Here is a 20000-nt window from a genome sequence, read left to right as displayed (position 1 = left end):
GGTGGAGAGGATTTTAAAAAACACACAGTAACACTTTACACGAGAAAATGCACAAGCAGTATTTAATCTGAGTGAGTTGGAAAGTAGAAAAAAAATACACAAACTATGCGGGCGATAAGAAAGTAATCATTTATCACATTAAAATAAGGAAATGTGAGGGATTAACAATTGGGCCGCCGATACTGGAATAGACAGGAGAGGGAGAGGATAAGGCAAACAGAAAGGGGAACTCACAATCACAGTGCACTATAACAACAATTACAGGCGACAGACTGACTCAAATTCACTTCCAGATAGCGACATTAGTTGAGCTCCCCTTCACATTTCCCTCCACGTCTACATCTACGAGTCATCTAAGAAGATAAATGAGGAAATAGAAGTGACAAGTCGGTGCTGCCACCGCCTCTGATTGTCCACATTTCAAACAGAAGTAGCAAAGCACTTCTTTCAAAATGGGCTGAGAGAGAAGGAGAGAAGGAGGGGGACTTCAACACTGTTAAAAATACAATGTGATTTTTTTTTTGGTCAATGTCAACAATGAACAAAACGAGTGGAACAACTGCAAAAATAACTCACTGGCTCGGCATGAAAGAGACAAAGCGCACAAACAATTTCGCACTTTTTTGGGAAAAGCCATCAGTTTTCATAATACTGGATAGTTTGGGATTTTATGCCATCATTAGAGCTGAACTGTATGTTTTAATGATCATAATACTGTGAGCTAATTGTCCAATATAAAAAATCTAAATAGATACCATTGGTACCCACCTGTACCAAGCATTGGTGAGACATTCACACTGAAAGTGAGTAAGTGGGTCTTTAAATCACATTGTTAGTAGCCAGTGGAAAGTGACGGATAAAAGGAATGTAAAAGAGTTAGAGAGGTGGATGATAAAATACTTAGAGAGCCCTGTGAGAGAGTTTCCTGAATGTAAAAGAGACAGAGAAACACAGAGCAGCAAAGGGGGATGAGCGGCAGGAAAAATGAAAGAGGGGTATCAAACCTGAAACCGCATTAACAATTTTGGCAAACGGATGGGAAGAAAAGAGGGGTGCTAAAGAAAAGCAGGCGGGTGAGATGTGGCCCGTCACGTTCATGGCGACGTTGTAATCTACAGAGTCGCTCCTAAATCTTTGGATGGAAGAGCTAACAGACAGACTTTTAGAAGCGAGGGTTTTGCAGCGAAAGACAATTACCTAATGTCTGAGAGACAATGAGTTTAGGGGGCGAGGGAGTCACTCATTTCCATTTCTAATGATCGCACACACAAAGACGTGCACACGCACACGCACGCACACACAGGTAAAAAAAAAAAAGAGTGTCTGCTTCTGTAAAGTCATTTCGTTTTTCCTGCTGGAATTACTGGCTTAACCGTCTGCGAGCTAAGTGACGCCGAAGATGTTAATGGAGGTCACAAATAGTCACCGGTAATTAACAGCACACACAAATACGGCGGCACACGTACAAATGAAGCAACATGATCCCTCCCACGCAAACACACACCTACATACACAGACAGAGAATTACGCAAAACTCTAAAAAATGTTTTCTCATTGAACGCTCAGAGGGACGCGAAGAACTGAGGCTGCTCTAATGCTTCAGACGCAGGAGATAAATGATACGGCCCTGAGCACTTCCTCCAAGAGACATGCGGTCCGTAATGATTCAAACAGCATCAAGGTTTCCTCCAGCATACGTTGACCTTGCCCAGTTTAAAGGACAATGTTTCATCTCAGAATCTGACTCATTGGATTTTTTTGTGTAAGTGCTTGCATCCAAGTGAGGTTTAAAGCACTGGTGGACTCAGGGTTCACCCCCAGTTTGTGCCCTCATGTTCAAAACAAACACAGCAAAACAGCCCTCTTGGACACCCCTATGGTAGATCAAATATGATGAAGTGCCCTCTAGGATGCCCTTCCAGTGGAGAAAACATGATAATGTGCCCTCTAGAGTGCTCTATCAATGGAGAAAACATGATATAGTGCCCTCTAGAGTGCTCTATCAATGGAGAAAACATGATATAGTGCTCTCTAGAGTGCTCTATCAATGGAGAAAACATGATATAGTGCCCTCTAGAGTGCTCTATCAATGGAGAAAACATGATAAAGTGCTCTCTAGAGTGCTCTATCAATGGAGAAAACATGATAAAGTGCTCTCTAAGGAGAAAATATGATGAAGTACCCTCGAGGACACCCCTCCAGTGGAGAAACCCTTATAAAGAGCTGTCATAGGTGCCATCCACTGGAGAAAACATGATGCTGTGCACTAATGGGTGCCCTTAAATGGAGAAAATGTGATGCAGTGCCATAAAGGCTGCCCTACATGCTAGAAAACATTCCGCATTCTGGTGCCCTTTTTATTTCATTTTTTTCCGCCCCTGCCCCTCAGATCACCTCAGTCCGCCACTGGTCCATACGGATTTAACAACATGGGCTGTGACTGGAATGCAGACCATGGTCGAGCCACAACAGCACTGTGCATCATTAGGGATGGAGATTGATATCGGTTGGATCTTTCCATTTTGATTTTGTTCCTCCTCATCTTCTGCGTTTTTGAGTTGCAAAAGCTGAGTGCAATTCCACACGAGCAGCCGAGGTCATGCATCATTAACCGCAATAGAAAGTCCAATCTGTTAAGGTTTGGGTAGTGGGAGTGGAACATATAAAGTGAGCAATTAGGTTATAACTAGTGAAGTTATTTTAGCTTTTTTTTTGCACAGGCCTCAATGACTGCAGAGAGCGGCAACACTGTCGGAATCAAATTGAGTCCACTTGAGCCGGTCAACCTGCTACTCTAACGAAGCTATCAGCAGAGGGCCTAATAACTGCTCTGTGGTAGAGATGTGGAGCATGCTGCATTCATGAACAGGTTCTACTTGAATGCCTCACTGACTCAGAAGGATGAGGATCATTGTATTACTTCCTTGACATTTTGATGCACACAATGACACACTGCCAATTCAGAGTGACACAGAGACCCAGAATTAACCCTAAGGTTGGTCTGAACATCAACATGCATCATCTGAACCGGCCTGGCTCTGCTCATGAGTCGTTTACGACACAGTACTGTATTTCGTAATCTCAGGTTCAATGTGTTTCAATGCTACCAATTGAATTCATGTGAAGTTTCTGTAACACTTTCTAAGATCCCCATGTCTATACTGCATTATAAACATACTAATAATGCGTTATTACCTGCTTATAGCACTGAGTAATTATAGATATAAGCACTCCTGAATATTCAAAATACTTTATAAAAATAATCAAAACACAATAAAAAGGAAAGTACATTATAATACATTATTAATTAAAGTAAAAATATTTTAAAAAAATGTCATGTGTTGTTTTTGCATAGGTTAGATGATATTATTTATTTATTAATTGTGAATATTAAACAGTTATAACTATACCATAACTACCATGCTATAAGGAGATTATAACACATTAAAAGTATGTTATTATAATACTAGGTAATTCTACAGCTCTAGCAGTGATGTGTGCACACTCTGGCCTTCCGTGAAACTCTAATATCAACGGTCAAATGCAGGTTGAACTCGTCTTCACTACCCTGCCTCACATGGGCTTTGTTTGTGAGCGTTCTATTTTTCTACAAACATCCCCCTCACAACCAACAGGATTCCCTGGCAAAACGGATAGACTGCAGCTTTTTTAGCCTGAGGGGAGGGGATGACTAATAACAGCAACAGAATACTGAAGCACAGCATAAACATCAGCTAAGCTACAACAAAGCAAATACACAAGCCATAATGCATCATCTAGTCAATAAGGAAGTCTCTGTAATATGCACATTGTAAATCCCTTCCTTTGCAACTGGGGACATATAAGAACATTATATTTATATAGAACCTGACTGTGCTAGTAAACCTAATGTTACAGCAATGTTTTTGTCTGCTTTTCTGCCTTTAGTTGACAATCCTTTCTGAATTCTGCCGCAAACTGTAAAATGATTAATCTGAGGAGGGCTCTCACGCTCAGTACAGTAATGATGTCGTGGAAAACTGAGCATGCAAACTCCGCCTTTTTCCCGTTTACAACAAACGTTGCATAATCCAGGCTTGTTTGAATACAAAGATTATGGTTTATTTAACAGCCTCTCAGAGAAATTTGTGTTTTCTTCTTTTATTCCGGGAACACTTGAATGTTATCTTATGTAATGTAATCTTATTCATGTCGCTGCGATGTGGTCAACCATTGACAGCAACTGTTTCCTCTGCCAACGATGCAGTATGATCGGTGGTATTGGTCAGTGGGCAGTTATGCTAAGCCTCTGCCAACACAGCATGGTTAAAACACTTTGAAACATAGCCTGTGTGCAAAATATCTGCTTGTATTTATCTATTTCATCTCTATTCCAATAAACGATGGACTGTCCACTGCTTACAGTCAAGAGAACAACGTATGCGTGATACCTACCGGTTGATCGGCCCTGTTGATCCCCACCAGGAACAGTGACTCTGCGATGAAGAGGCTGATGCAGAGGTTCTTGTGGATGGTGTTGCGATCACTCTGCAGCCCGCGGAAGAAGCAGAAGGTGAAGATGCAGATGAGCAGGCACACCAGCGACAACAGGATCCCGACCCATGTGATGACGTCCAGCAGCAGGTCGTGCATGCTGTCCGATTTCTGTGGCGAGAGAAGCGAGAGACGAGCTTGTTGTGGATTCATTCGATTCGCCATTTGCAGCCACTATATTTAGCTATGTGTTTCGCTCGGGCTTGCTAGAAACATACACGAGTCATGTTGTTGTGACATGAAACATACTGTAGGAACAGACACACTTCCTCATCCCGTCCCCTCCCCTCACTGAGTCTGTGGTACTGAGCGTTCAGGGCCACAGCGGTACGCCGAGTTGCACAGGTGTGCCGGCTCTATCCATCAGTGTCCCCGCAGCCTGGCAGGCGGAGCAATGTTCAACATGGCGCCGGTGTGATGGATCTACTGCCCAAACCCCCACACTGTGTACACAAAAGGGCCGCCGAGCTAGCTCTGACCATGACCCCTTCAGAAGTAACACACGTCGGCCGCCGGCCCGGAGGGAGAGATCGGGTGTCAGGCGACATCCAGAGTTACGAGAGACAATTTTTTTGAGGGAGGAACTTAACGTTACAAAAGAGAGGAGACAAAGAGGGCTTATCCCACACGCAGCGGGACAATAAGGTTTTCATCCGCTGTGGGTTCATGTGGGCTCATGGATATCAAAATAAATGGGCCACGTTCACCTTCTGATCAGTCATTTTCACAATAAAATAGGAGCTGCAGCTTTTGTCTTTCTCATCTCTGTTTTGGAACCTCCAGACACTGAATGTTTGAAGTGCATTTTTTTTTTGTCAACCCAATGTCATCATCTGGTTTGACGAATCAATTGTAAAGAGTTTCTCCTGCCAAGTATGATTACTCAGTACTGGAGAGTCTGGAGAGGTCTAATCTATTTTCGAGATGTTGTGGTTTCCTTCCCCCCCCCCTTTTTTATTTTTGAATCTGTTGACCAGCCTTCGCCAGCCACCGCTGATCGAACGATGAACAACTGACTCTTTGATCCCGCCCATCCCCGGCATGGAAGGCGCCGCAGTGTGAACGCCTACCTTCACTTCCACGTGGGCCATGAGCACCGCGAAGCTGGTGAGGTGTGTGCAGGAGCAGGTGGTGTGCGTGCGATTGGTGGCCAGCAGACGACAGTCCTGGGTAGACCAAAATCCCGTCATGGTGCGCTTGGAGTAGCTCCAGAACGAACAGTTGGGATTGAAGTTCTCTTCCGAATGCTGGGGGCGAGGGAGGGAGGGAGGAGAAGGGAGAGGGAGAAAGCGAGAAGGCGGGGGGTGGGAGGGGGAGCAAGGAGGCATGGAACGGATATTTAGTCATGGGGAGGTGGGAGGTAGAAAAGATGGAGCGCCGGGAGAGCCAAGGAAAGTGAGAAAGCGGTGGGAGGAATTGGTGGAGAAAAGGATGGAGAGGAAGGAACACAGAGAGGGGAGTCAAGCACACACAACAACAAAGCAACAAACAGAAGGGACAGAATGCAGCAACAAATAAACACGGAGCCGTGGCAGGAGGCGGCGGCGCCGCGTCCGTGATTGCTGTGTGAGATTCTGAAGTGTAGGAGCCGCTTGTGTTGTGTAAACTGATGGAGCTGTGTGTGTGTGTGTGTGTGTGTGTGTGTGTGTGTGTGTGTGTGTGTGGTTTGTAAAGTTACTCTCAAAATGAGCAAGTGAAACAGAGAGGATTTCTTTGCTGCCAACAAGCTGGATCACCAACTGGATCAACATTTGCTTGGTGAATGAGCAACACAACATACAAAGTGTTGCATGGAGCACCGCAATTCCTACAGTATCAAGCAATGTGGCATCATACCCTTATTCAGTCTGTAGCTGTGGTCAATACCGGAGCTGTTCCTGTGTCATTTGGGGCAAGTCAACGTCAATCAAGTCTGGTAGTGTGAAAAGGATTTCACAATTCTTGTTCAGAAAAGCGCAAGTCTTTCAGATCGCTAAACAATGACGCAGCATTATAACATTTTCTTGTAATAGGTCCATTCATTTACTTATGACCACAGCTATAAAAAGCAATTTGAAATGTCATAATTTTTGTGAGTCTATCAGTCTCAAGTCTAGAGTCTATCAAAGGATTTTGTTATTCAGTATTGTTCTTATTGTCAACAAATTCCATGAAAAGGACCAAACCCAACATTAGTCCATTAGTCAGTACTTTCTGACTTCCCCAACCTGTTTGTGGCACTTAAGCCCGGGCGACTCATAACCTAATCCTTAAACAGCTAGGGCACTGTGGGTTTCAGCAAACGTTACTAAAACAAGAGTAAAAAGTCCTTTTTATGGGAACTATTCTCAGCTGTGGATTAACACACAATTGGTGCTCTAGTGAGTGTTTATATCACCGGGACGGCATGTGTGGGAAATTGAATCGAAATACAGTGCAGAGCCAATGTCAACCAGTTCAACTGTGTGGCACATTTATGTGTTTCTTAAGTTTTTGGGTGGCAGTGGAGGTGTATGGCAGAGTGGAATAAAGTACAAATAAAGTACAAATTAAATTAAAAAATTAAAAATAAAAAATTCTTATCATCTCCACCGGGAGGATTGTGCGATCGGTCGTGTGTGCGTGTGCACATGAGCGAGTGTGCACCTCTGTATCTGTCCACGGCTAATCTTGTATTCTGCTGCACTAAACTGCGGAATATTTTGAGTGGCCAAAGACCTCTCATGGTTGCAGCGACTCACACTTTCCCTGTTCTATACTGCCATTACGATGCCTTTCAGCCCATTGGTCTCTAGAACAATAGTGGGTTGAATTCATTCTATCACACAATACTGCAGTGGTTTTTGCATACACACCTGATGGAGATCTTCACTCAACTGAGGCCACCTTTCTAGATATGTATTAAACCACAAATTGAGCTCAATAACTGAAAAGAACAGTGTAAAAATAACCATTTGCAAATATGAGCTGTGCAAATTTAATCTGTAATACTCACAAATATATTGGCAAAAATAGAGAGCAATGTCAATCAAATATATAAATGAAGGATAACAATAAAGAGTAAACAATAGTGTAAACTGACAACAGCCTTATTGAGCCCTACAATGTAAAAATAGTCACAAGGGAGTACACTAAATTGTGCTTGTTCAAAGTCATAGTGATGCCGTTTAAAGTATTTGTACTTTATTAGTACTTCACTGCTTGCCCTATCCTTAAAGAGCAACTGCATTTTTACTTCAACATTACCACCATTGGGTTTCTTGACCCAGTGCAGCACTCCCTACTTTTTCTTAATGGCTTCCGCTACACAGACACTATCTATCTGCCTTATCCTTTAACCTCCACTTTAGTCCCATTATCTCACCTAAAGTTATCCTTTCATTGATCGCAAAAGAAGTCGTCAACGTGGCATCTCCCTCACCTGCAGGTGTTTGACAGTGAAGATCACGGGCTCGGACAGGTACACCTTATTGCTCTCCTTGTTGATGGACACCGTGATGACCGGGGAGTTGACGATGACGGAGTAATTGGGGTAGACCGCCTCGCTGCCCAGCCGGACGCTTGCGTTCTCCGTGGACAGGTAGGCCCCTAAGTTCCTGTACATGACGAAGGCCATCCTGATCTCCCCTGTGAGGAGAACACACGGGAAACAGGGAGGAGGTTCGGTTATCGTCGGCTCAATGCGTGACGACAGAAATAGACGGCGGATGTGAGAAAGAAACATTGCAAGACGGTTGGACAGAGATAAGGAGGGGGGGGGGGGGGTCACAGACTTCATAGCGAGAGAGAATGTGAGATTTCTCTTCTACCGTTTCTGCCGTGCTGCTTGAGGGTGCTGGCTGACAGCTGGATGGCGTTTCCATGTAGCTCTGACTGAGGGAATGTCAGGTCGGCAAGGTTCCCCTCCGTGCTTAGCCTGGCCACTTCTAGCTCTGGAACACACACACATGAACAGACACACACACACACACACACACACACACACACACACACACACAGACACTATGTCAAGCCATAGCACAGCACACATCAGGTTTGTTTTGCAGCCTCTTGTAATAACCATGTTTTCTCACTAAGTGCTTCACAGCCGAACAAAGAAAAAAAAGTCTGACACACATCAAAGTGAAATAACTTCTGTCTCCAGGCAACTGGGTCCAACACATGGAGGTATATAATCCAGCCTCCCTCTTGCATCGTGGGAATCACATTTCTCCATCCAGGTTCGTTAGCACATTTTCCGATCACGGCGTTGTAATGTATTAGAGTTTCTAATTAAGGACTAATTACACCTCCGTCGTATCGCTTGTGCTTCTGAGTGATTTGGTGATTTAGACACTGCTTTCAGGGTAAAAACAGCTCCTTGATCGAATAAACAACACAAGGACGTGCTCGGATAGAAATGAGAGCGGAGGAGCAGGGGGAGTGGAAGGAAAGGAAGTTGAGGAGGTGAGGAAGAAGAACTAGAGAGAGGTAAAAAAAAAAAAAGATAAGAAAAAAAAGGGTATAGTGAGAGCAGAGGACTAGAGTGGCGAGAAGACTGTATCCTCCCATAGGGTACAACGGATAGGGCACAAAGGCAAGAGATGCTGAGGCCTGGGAGAGGAGGAAATGGATGCAGAGAGAAGCAGGCAGGCAGACATAAACACAGACACTGATATGCAAATACTGGCAGAGAGGAAGAGAAACACTGCTCAAGTGTGCCTTACTTGTGCATGAGCCAAGCTAAACACACATGTACATACACACACACACACACACACACACACACACATCCACGCCCACGCTCAAGCAGCGGGGCATCAGAAACACGCTGAGTCTAATCTAATTAAAGCATCCTTGTCATGACGATCCTCCTCCGAAGAAACACACTCGTTCATTATCGTTATCACACGTGCACGCTGTTACCGCTGTGTTATCCCTTCAAATCATTGTTTTGGTTCTAATAATAACACCATTTGTTCATCTGCCGGGTGCTGCGGCGCGCAGTCACACAAACAAATCTAACATAATAATATCACCTGTAGTGGCTTCTTTAAAACATGTCATTCAAGATAATTTATTCCCTTCGCTCAGTCTGCACTGAAAGAATTGGAAAATGGGGGGCTTAAAAAAGTGCAGGGAGGAGAGTGGCGAGGGAGGGAGGGAGAGACAGAGAGAGAGAGAGAGAAGGAAGTGAGGATGGGAGGAGAGAGATGAGAGGCGGTTGTGAATAAAAGGGAGAGATAATCACACTGGATCTGCCCACTGGATTAGCTGGGAGGGAAGATTAACGGCACAAAAAAGGAGAAGACGATAATTTCCACAAAAAAGATGGTTTCCTCAGAGATGTGCTATAGCCTACATCTCGATGACTGTTTATGTAACTTCATGTGGTGCGTTCAGGAGGGGAGGGGGTATCGGTGGAGACGCAAGTCTAAAAATTATGTAAGGTGAAATTGTGTAGGACGGCAGTTGCTGGGAATGAACCGTTGCTCCTAAACTCAAGGGACAACGAGACAAAGTCATGTTGTGAGGACTGTACAATCTGTCTCCGCTGTCTGTCTGACAGAAAGAGACATACTGTAATGTTATCGCCCCGTCGTGTGATTTAAATAGATGTGATTTCATTGGCTACTGATGCGAGAGTGAGCAGAAAAAAAAAAAAAGAGCCTCAAAGCATCATTCGACATTCCACCACCGCCATCACCCTCAAGCACACGCTCATCCACTCTTCTTCTTTCCTCATCATCCTCCGTCCCGCCGCTCCTCCTTCATGACTTTTCATCTCTTAAGTGGGTTGTGCGCACGAGCCCAGTGAATGTGGAGATGAATTGCAGGAACGTTTTGAAATCTCAAATCAGAAGTGGAGTAAACAGGAAGATGATGAAGGGGGAACATAAGTGATTGCAACTTTACTGGTCATGGGTGCAGATGAAAACCGTCGACTAAAAGGCCCGAAAAGAGGGCTTTTGTTCTCCGGCGTTTCTGCCTCATTCTATGGCCCGATGATGAGAGGATCAGTGAGGAGAGACGCAGGGAGGAGAAAGAGAGAGGACGGGGGGAAAGTGATGTGCACAACGCCATAATAACCAGCTTTGTTCTGCTTTGTCAATTCCGCCTACAAGCTGAGGGAGGCAAATATGGGGAAAATAAATAAATAATAATTCTTGTCCCTGGTAAACAATTCATCCCTGCCTTAGGCCATCTTTTTTCCCTTTGCATTTTGTCAGATGAGGATGGGTCTATGTGGATTTGACCCTTCAAAATCATTCACACAACAACCTTTACCTCTTCATTATGACCTCTGTTTGACAGCTCGACAAGCTCTACATAATAAAGCAGGCGCGTAGAGCTGGAAATACATTCAGTCCACTGAACATGTTGTCTTGGTGCCATAAATGTCTGGCAAACGCAATCACAGCTATATTTATTTTAGTTATTATTAGTTTCTTTTATTTTCTGAGAGTTATTACATTTTTAAAATTCAGTAATATTTTGGCACAAATTTGTAACTTTTCTCAGTCAGGGGCAGACTACCAGTCAATGGCGGCAGGCTAGAGCCTGTGTTTTAGTAAAAGAGTTGTGACATTGACTAAATACATTTCCTCAGAATCCTATGATTATGTATATTATTCATATAAATAGCCCATTCACCACTCTTTATCATACTGTGATATAAAACCGGAAGTTGTTTCCGTTATTCAGAATTGAAACGTTAAAACGCGGTTATTGCTGACGTCCCTTTAAAGGTGCAACAAAAAAAATAGGGTATACCCTTTTTGGTTGATGGTAAAACCTTTTGTAAAGGTTCCACCTGGAACCCTTTCAGAGGGGTTATACCTAAAACCACCTGTGAATGGTTCTACCCAGAACCCCCTATGATGGTTTCTACTGTTGTAATGGTTCTACCCAGAACCCTCTCAGGAGTTTCTATGCAGAAGCTCTGCACCTTGTAAGGGTGCTAACAAGAATGCATCTCGGGGTTCTTCCCTTTTATATTACAAGGGTTTCATCTAGAACCCAACCAATGGATTCTATCAAGACCCCTTTCTATATTCTAAGGGTTTCATCAATATCCCTTAAGGGCCGGGCTGATCCCACAACAATCATGGTTCACAATCACAGTTTTTTTGGGGGGTATTTTGGCTGGATTGTGGGCGTTCCTTTTTAACACCCATGCTTTTAACAATCATTGAAGAACTCTTCCTTCCAAAAAGGGTTCTTTGGATGAAATGGGTTCTTAATGGAACCTTTTGTGTCACAAAGAACCCTTGGAAAAAAACTTTCTTCAGAAGCAAATGGTTCATGGGAAGAACCTCAGCTCTTCAAGAAGAACTCTTTTGGAAGCCTCATTTCTAGGGGTGCAAAAATATTTTACACTTGTGTTTCAGTCTGAAATTCTTCTTGTCAGAACAATATCTCTAACCTAAAATCGACATAATATAAACATACAATCACATAATGCCATAAACATGTTGACATCTTTATCCAATGATTGTATGGGCCTGGTGCAGTTTAGCTCGGATTCATGCGGTCACACTACAAGCTAATCTTGCATGCGTTTCTCTCTTAACCACCTAAGCTGTAAAACAATAGGATTATTCTGCCCCACTTCCATTCATGACTACTCGTGTCCGTTCTCATGAATAGAACGCGTGTGGGTAACTGCGCACATGAGGGATGGTGATACAATTCGATGCACTGTGAAGTTTTACAGTGTACTTTGTTTCTGGTTTGTATTATAATGTAAGACATAGATCTGAGGCGGCGGGTTCAGTAATGCCTGCTGTCAGCTTTGCCTCTTACTTTGATATTACATCATATTCTTAGATCTTCAGCAGCCTGGGCTGGTTAACGTTATTATAGGATCACTAAAAGGAAAAAAAAAGAGAAGAAAGAAAGAAAATACTGTGAAATCTAAGAACCATATTTATGCAAAATGAGAACACGTCGTAAAACGCTTCCTTATATTGCATTGTAATCGGGCAAAGTCAACAAAATAAAAAATGTTGTTTCAGCTGAGCCATACTTTGTGCTCCTATAATTTAACACCTGAGGAATGCCCATTCCAGCCACACTGTGTAGCTTCACCGGAGCAAATGGAGGTTTAAGTCTCTTGCTTGGGGGAATCTCAACAGGCTCCTTGACGGTTGCAAGGTCCAACTGAGTTTGGAGGACAGGAAGGAACCAAAAAAAAAAGACATTTTACTCACGGATGTTGTCAGTGGTCTCCTGCACAGTGTCAGTCTTGAGGAGGTTGTCAGCTAACATAAAAGCCCCAGTCTCCACCGTGTCGAGGAGAAGAGTGGCCGAGTGTAGCTGCCCGCTGATGGGCAGTTCCCTCCACGCCGCCTGGGCTCTCGGCTGCAGCAAATTATTCACCGTCTCCACCATAGCCTGTGGCAGCAGCAGAAAACATGGCGGTCACACGGAGGAAGCCACTGCTCACACTTTTATCACTTTCGGAAAATGACGCTGATGTAAAAATGAATGCAAACCCATTCACAGTACAAATAACATCGTTACACCACAACTACTGAAGACAGCAGTGGGATGCAACAGTGAGAATGCAGTGGCTTTTCATTTATCACGTTGATAAATTATGACGACAGCAAAAAAGAAAATGTTAGCGGTGCAAAATGCGGCATTCCCATGCAGACGTTACAAAGGCAAAAACACAGAAGCTGTTAAATAAAAAGTACAGTTTTGAAAATCACAGCACAGTTTGATTGCAGCCGTGGCGGGGGCATTTCTGTAGCGCATTACAGAAACGGCCAGAGCTTTGGTTGGCTCGTTGGGCACAAGCGTGCACACTTTCACTACTTCTATTCTCTCTCAATGCACAGCTGGTTCTGGCTGTTAGTTATTAACGTAGAGTTCACTCCCCGCCGCTGGCAGACTACTTTGCCGGGAGCAGAGCAGACGGGAGCTCCGGAGGAGAAGCTTGCCAGTGGCAGGGAGTGAGGCGGAGGCTGCACTAGCGAGCTAATGCTAATTCTTGTCTTATTTGTGGTCTGATAAACAGTACATCAGTCCATCAACGTACTTAATGGTGTGATGAAAGACACACAACAAATGACAACAGACAACAAACCAAGATGGGCTTCATTCATATGTTATGACACTGGTCAATAGTTATCTTGTGTAGGCTATGTGAGGATGTTATTAAATGATCAGCATCAATGGAAGTTGAATTGCTTGCGAGAAGCGAGCTAGCTTTGTTAAAATCAAGTTAAGTAATTTAAATTAATTATGTTAATGTAACTCTCAGCCAAGTTAGCTTAGTTTGTCTCACATGTCTCATCAAAGTCACAAATATTGTTGAAAATAAATTAAGAATTTGACAAAAAGTGAGTTAAATTGTACTTCAAGCCGAATGTAATACAACAGGACAATAACGTTTTCGTTCCACGTGAACCAATGATCTACTTGGAACGCCTTGCCGCAGCTGCAATCAGACCAGTCTCGAAAATCAAGCTAAGCTAATTAGCTGATTGCAATCACCATGTGTCTACACCCCCAAACCTGGTTCATTTCGGTCTACATTTTCTTTATTAAGCAACAGTCTTATCTTTGAGTTGAAAAAACTTGTGCTTGAGGATCTGAGAAGAAATGAGTGTTTTATCAGATAATGTCTGCTGGGTCGTATCCAGACGCGCACAGCGGTTTTGAATCCAAAAATATTACCAAACGGAGAAGAGTTGGCTCGCGTGGATGAATCGCTCCCCGTGTAACAATACTTATTTTGTCTCCGGCTCACATTCCTTTATGCTCTTAAGAATTCACCTCCTCATTTTCAGACATGAACACCACACACACACACACACACACCCACACACCCGTCTCAAAAGACCCTGGGAGAGATAAAGAAACTGAGAGAAAAGAGAGCCGGTGGAGAAGGGGGGAGAAGAAGGAGAAAGAGGGGAGAGCCTTGGGAGAGCGATAAAACAGTCCAGTGAGTCCGTGGTGACAGGCGTCCGCTGGGAACAGGCGCGGGGGGGGAGCGAATACAGGTGCTATCAAACGCACACATCTCACACTGCCTGACTGTCTCTTTATTTTGTCTTTCTACGACTGTAAACCACTGTCCCTGCGAACGCATTACCATCCCTCACTTATCTCTCGCTTTTTCAGCGCTTCTCCCCCCTTGAGGAGGAGGGAGGACGGGATGGGGAGGTGAAAATAAAAAGGAACGCAGGTGCCATTATACAAGCAAAGGGGGGGGGGGGTCGTCCAGGGGAGAATTGCAAGGGCGAGGAGGAAGAGTGAGAGACATCGGTTTATTGGTGTTCACAAATTAACCATTTGACTTCCCTCTCTGCCCCTTTTCCACTCAGGGGTTATGGAGAAACGAGAGAGCAGGAGGGGGAGGGAAGAGATGCAACAGGGATCGTCGAGAAGTCAACATTTTGTGTGTGTGCGCAGCGGGTACAGAAAAAGCGTCCCTGGATAGAAAAAATATTGTTGTGCTACAAAACGTGCGGTTGTCCTCTGGAATCAGAGCTAATCCCACCTGTTTATTTTTGAGGAGTGTGACATCCACATGTAGATACAGTAAACATCACACACATGATAATGATAATGTTATGTCCTCTTTTAGCACTAGCAGCTAATTAGCTGGAATGCATATCGGATGAGTTTGGGAGGGCTACATGTAAACAAAAACTAATTAATCAACTGCTTCAGCAAACAACCAGAATAAGCAGGAGTGGATATGAAGCGCACACACGCGGGTATACACCCAGCTACTCGTTTCTGTCTCCATCGTTTTCATTGGCTGTGACAGAAGACTACGATGCTTCTTTAAACAAAATAACCAAACATTCTCTTGTTCCAGATTTTATGCTTTTCTGACTGAATTTTGCAATATTCTCTGACAGTTTATTACCAAAATGAGAATAATTAATTAAAATAGTTATGAAAAATAAAAAAGAATCATTAGTTGTAGCCCTGGTGGATGAACACTGTGAACAGTATTATAATGATTAATACTTTCTGTATGTACTTCCAATGATAGCCATTTTTTACACTATCTTCTGCCATTTTACATGCATTTTGTCCACTATATTTTATCAAATTACCCTAAAGTACAGCAAGCAACTTGTATTATAAAACAATGTGGATAGATCAGTAAGCTATGCAGTAAAAAGTTTGAACGGAACCCGGAGTGGATTGAGGGGCGGCGCACGAGACTCGCCGAACAACGTACAAACAGGTGAAAACTAGCTTAGCCCACTTACCACGCGGTGTAATAAAAGATAAAACAACCACGGTGGTTGTGTGCGTGCGTTCGTGCGCGTCTGTGTCTGCGCGGTGTGCAAAAGCTATTGCATTTTGTACACATCCTGCTGTTGATTTTACAATAGGTGTCGGTCATTTCAGTCGCTTAATATTTTTCTTCAACCCGCCGCGGTGCGAATAGATTTTCTATTTATTGATTTAATTGTGAGCTTTTATTATTTTTTTTCTGGTTGTGCAATTGATAATTAGTTGCATTGTACAGGCTGCAGAGTGCTCTTAATACTAAATAAATTAATCCTATTGTTGTTTTGGACAGTGGGGTGATGTGTAGTCCTATATGTTGACTTGTAACTCCCTTCACCCCTCTTTCCCCCTTTATTTTTTAAATATAAGGCTTTACCCAGAGTACATTGGAACTGATCTACTTTTTTTACACAAATGATTTAAATGTACTTGTACTCGAGTAACAGCACATTTAACATCAGTAACATATTGTACATTTTCCATCCCTGCCCAAAACTTTTGGCAACAATTCCACAATGCATTTCTGATATAAATGATGGCCCAAACTCCCAATTTGTATGAAACAAGAACTTCTTTGTTAGCTTCTTCTTCTATTAAGGGGAATTGTCCATTTTAATCTGTGCTCCAATGTGATGTGAATGGATGAGCCCATATACAGTGACATAAACATTCCATACATCAAGTGTTTTTGTATGTGCTGGTATGTGTGTTGGCATTAAACTGTGTGTGTGTGTGTGTGTGTGCCTGTTTGAGGGCGTGCACAAGGGGCGGGAGAAGCATTGCAGCGCATCATTCTGCTCCACTTGCTGTACAGTAGCAGCTCAGGCTGACGGAGAGAGAGAGGAGAGGGGTGCTCTGTGGGGCTCTGCTGATATGACGGCAGTGCCACTGCTTTCTGTTCGCTTAAGTTCACTTTGATGTGTTTTTAGATAAACCCCCCCCCCCCCGTCTCCTCTCTACTCTCATTAAACTTTTTTCATTGCCTTTCATTGAACTTTTGATTATCTCACATTTTCAATTTCATATTATTTTTTTCATTGAAATTTAATTCGCTGGGCGCGGAGATTGGGATCTGGAGAGGAAGAGAGAGAGAGAGATAGGTAAAGGGGAGAAGAAGGGGTGTGATTTCCTTGAGGTCCAGACATTTCCACATCAGAAACTAGAAGATGGAATATATGTGTTTGTGTGTGTGTGAGCTCTGGTGCCTGTTGGTGACATTTCTATCAAGTATGAGGACTTGAGGGCTAAAATGGAGACAGGTTTTTTTTTTTTTTTTAGAGGTCTTCAAAGAGAGGAGAGACTCTGCAGGGACAGATAAGGGTGTCGTTTTGTGTGCGTGTGTGTGTGTGCGCGCGTGTGTGTGAGACTATGTATTACAGAGTAGGCATGTGCACTTGCTCACACACACACACACACACAGACATGGGCGCCAGTAAATGGGGCAGAAGTGAAATGCTTTGAAGCGTTGGGGTAATCCAGCGTAAACAGCAGTGCCAAGACAGACTGGAGCTGGGCTGTTCTACTACTCCCAGCCACACAGTAGAGGGGGGGGGGGAGCACGCACATGCGCATGGATGTACAGACGTATAGTATGTGCACATACACGCTTTGTAAAATGACAGAGTTGGGATGTTCAGAAGTACCAAAAAAGTGCGTGTGGGGGTCGAGAGCAGAGGAAAAAATGGATTCTTGTCTTGTTTTTCTTTTCTAGCCGCCTGGCTGAGCTCTGAGAAAAGTGCATGTTTTGAAAATGTTTCTCATCAGAGGGAGCGGGGCTTATCTGTCAGTTGTTGTTGTTGGGAGTTTGTCTTTTCTGACAGGATGAGTTCGCAGCTAAATCAGGCTTTAAATTCACAGCGCGCCACATTCTGACCCGCCGTCCATAAATAGAGGGCAAATTAGACATTGTCATTGAGCATCACTGTCTCCTCGCTGCACCCCCCCCCCCCCCTCACATTCCATTTCTCTTTCTGTGACTCTCCTCTCGTTCTCTGTTTAAATCGTACTACACCCCACCTCGCCATCTCTGTTTTTTTCTTTTCTCAGTCTACCTTGCAGACTCCACCTCCCTCCATCAATTCCAGCCTACAGCATGAAAGCCTCTCCACACCACCAACTTCATCATGAATAAATTGCCAATTTAGTATACATGAAACGAGTCCCCAGCTCCCCAAACCAAGCGAGAGAGGAGGAGAGATGAAGTGTGAGCGGGAGAGAGAGAGAGAAGGAGAGAGAAAGAGAGAGAGAGAAGGAAAGAGAATTCAATTATTTTTTTGTCTCTATTAAGAACTCAAACCTCCTGCCCACTCTCCTCACTTGGCAATTAGTGCAGTAGATAATTAACGAGGAGAGGGCAGCACCACGCCACATCCCTAATCACGCACATTTCTATCTGGGCAAGAGTAAGAGACTGTTGGTATAATTTTGTTTCACATTACTGAGGCTAATTATAGAATCGATCCCCCCCCCTCCCCCGTGCAGAGCCACAAGGTGTGTGGCGCGGAGTGTTTTCCCCATTTGAACCTGCGACTTAAAGACAGCCACTCCTTACAATTCGGCAGGTATTCAGATCAAGGAGGCGCATCAACAAAAAAAAAAGATGTCCGACCGCTTGGACGTGGCGGCACGAGATCAGTGTCGATGATATGTTTGTGGCGTGCGTGCTAGAGCGCGTGTCGGCTCGCATACAGTCCTAAGCCCATGTTCTGTGATGTGACATTGCTGACTGGTGCTGACGTTAAGACTTTTCAGGGGGGAAGAGCGGGGGGGTGGGGGAGAAAAAAAAAGCCTGCATCAGGAGAAAAAGAGCTAGCCCATCAAGGGTGTGTGTGTGTGTGTGTGTGTGTGTGTGTGTGTAGGGAGGATGCAGAGCTACTCTGCAGTCTATCTACAGCACACGGATGAGGAAGGCGGTGTCCCCTTGATGTTCTGAATAGTGATTATTTTTATTTTTTGAAGCTGACCAGAAACATGCCCATATAACGTTTCCGTTCAAGGTGTGAGCCCGTGGCGTCGACACGGACAAACATCAATACAAGCAAGGACGGGGGGGAATAAATCAACTTTGTGAGCCACAACACACAAGCTGGTATTCTTCTCTTTTTGTTGTTGTTGTTGAAAGCACCGTGACCGAGCAATATGCAACAGTAGTATCAATCACGCTCGGTTGTTCGCTCGGCAGCAGAGTGGACGTTTCATTGAATGGAGATGGATAGGCAGGCCTGTTTTACAATTCCGCAGACAGAACTGCAAAAATAAATGAGCTATTATTGATATCGACCGTGGCCTCATATCAGTGCCATTGATTCTGTAGGGGTTGGGGAATAAAATAAAAGTGATATTAAAAACAAAAGAATGCAAAACCCTTTGAGGAGACTCAAACTTTTTTTTGTTTTTGGCACCAGTGATTCTGACACAACGCTTGTGGTTCAATGTATAGCCGCCGGATCAACGCCCTCCTCAAAGGGTTGGGGGGGGGTTGCAAATCACGAGACAACCGCTGCGGAGCGTCGCAACGTGTGATCACACGCACTCATGCAAGCTTGCTTTGCGGAAGCACATGCAGAGTGTGAGGACAGAGGGAGAGAAAGAGAGAGAAAAAAAACATGGTCTATGGTGTGGCAAAGCAATCAACGATACCAGCAAGTGGAAATACCTGTGTGAAAAACCTGCAAGACCTTTCTCTCTTCTGAAGCTGCAAATTCAAACAGTTCAGCTGTTAGCGAACACCTCTCAGTCGCACACACATATATATATATATATATATATACAGTATACACACTCACGTGCAAAACCACTTCATTAACATTACAATAAAACCACTTTTGTACGTATTGTTACTACCCCCCCTCCCCCCCCCATTTCCATTCATCCTCCCATAACCGTCTTTCTCCAGATCGTTTTTTCATCATCTTTCCGTACCTCCGTTCCTTTGTTTCTTCATTCTCTGCATCCACTGTCAACTTAATTGATGGCATTAATTACCACACCACTCGTGCGTGATTGGTTGCATGCGACTTCCTTCGCAGAAATTAGCATAATAAGCGGGCCAATTACTCAATTAGGTACATATAATTGGGCCATTATTGAAAACAAGAGGAACACTTTTCCTCTTCTATGGAGGACTTTTTTTTTTCTTTCTCCCACATATTTAACCCTTTTATTTTTAAACAGGCCAATTGGTCAACAGCCAAACGCAGATTAATTTATTTCACTTACACATGTTGCCGATTTACTTGGGATGG

The 20000-nt window shown here is 43.8% G+C and overlaps 1 protein-coding gene across 7 annotated transcripts in view; it reads right to left on the bottom strand.

Annotated features, from left to right (window-relative positions):
• The window catches only part of adgrl3.1 (adhesion G protein-coupled receptor L3.1), an 85320-nt gene that overhangs the window by 18662 nt on the left and 46658 nt on the right, over positions 1–20000 (bottom strand). For all 7 annotated transcript variants that reach the window (XM_031872012.1, XM_031872014.1, XM_031872015.1 and 4 more), the window contains exons 9-14: positions 19412–19450; positions 12705–12888; positions 8322–8444; positions 7934–8139; positions 5604–5780; positions 4435–4644 (exon numbers count right to left, since the gene is read on the bottom strand). In XM_031872012.1, coding sequence (XP_031727872.1) covers positions 4435–4644; positions 5604–5780; positions 7934–8139; positions 8322–8444; positions 12705–12888; positions 19412–19450 — 939 coding nt within the window. The remainder of the gene's footprint in view (positions 1–4434; positions 4645–5603; positions 5781–7933; positions 8140–8321; positions 8445–12704; positions 12889–19411; positions 19451–20000) is intronic.

Source organism: Anarrhichthys ocellatus, unplaced genomic scaffold, assembly GCF_004355925.1.
Source record: "Anarrhichthys ocellatus isolate YVR2014 unplaced genomic scaffold, GSC_Weel_1.0 scaffold61, whole genome shotgun sequence".
NCBI classification, from domain to species: domain Eukaryota; kingdom Metazoa; phylum Chordata; class Actinopteri; order Perciformes; family Anarhichadidae; genus Anarrhichthys; species Anarrhichthys ocellatus.
Note: the sequence above shows the minus strand (reverse complement) of the source record. Positions and strands in the feature narration are given on the sequence as shown.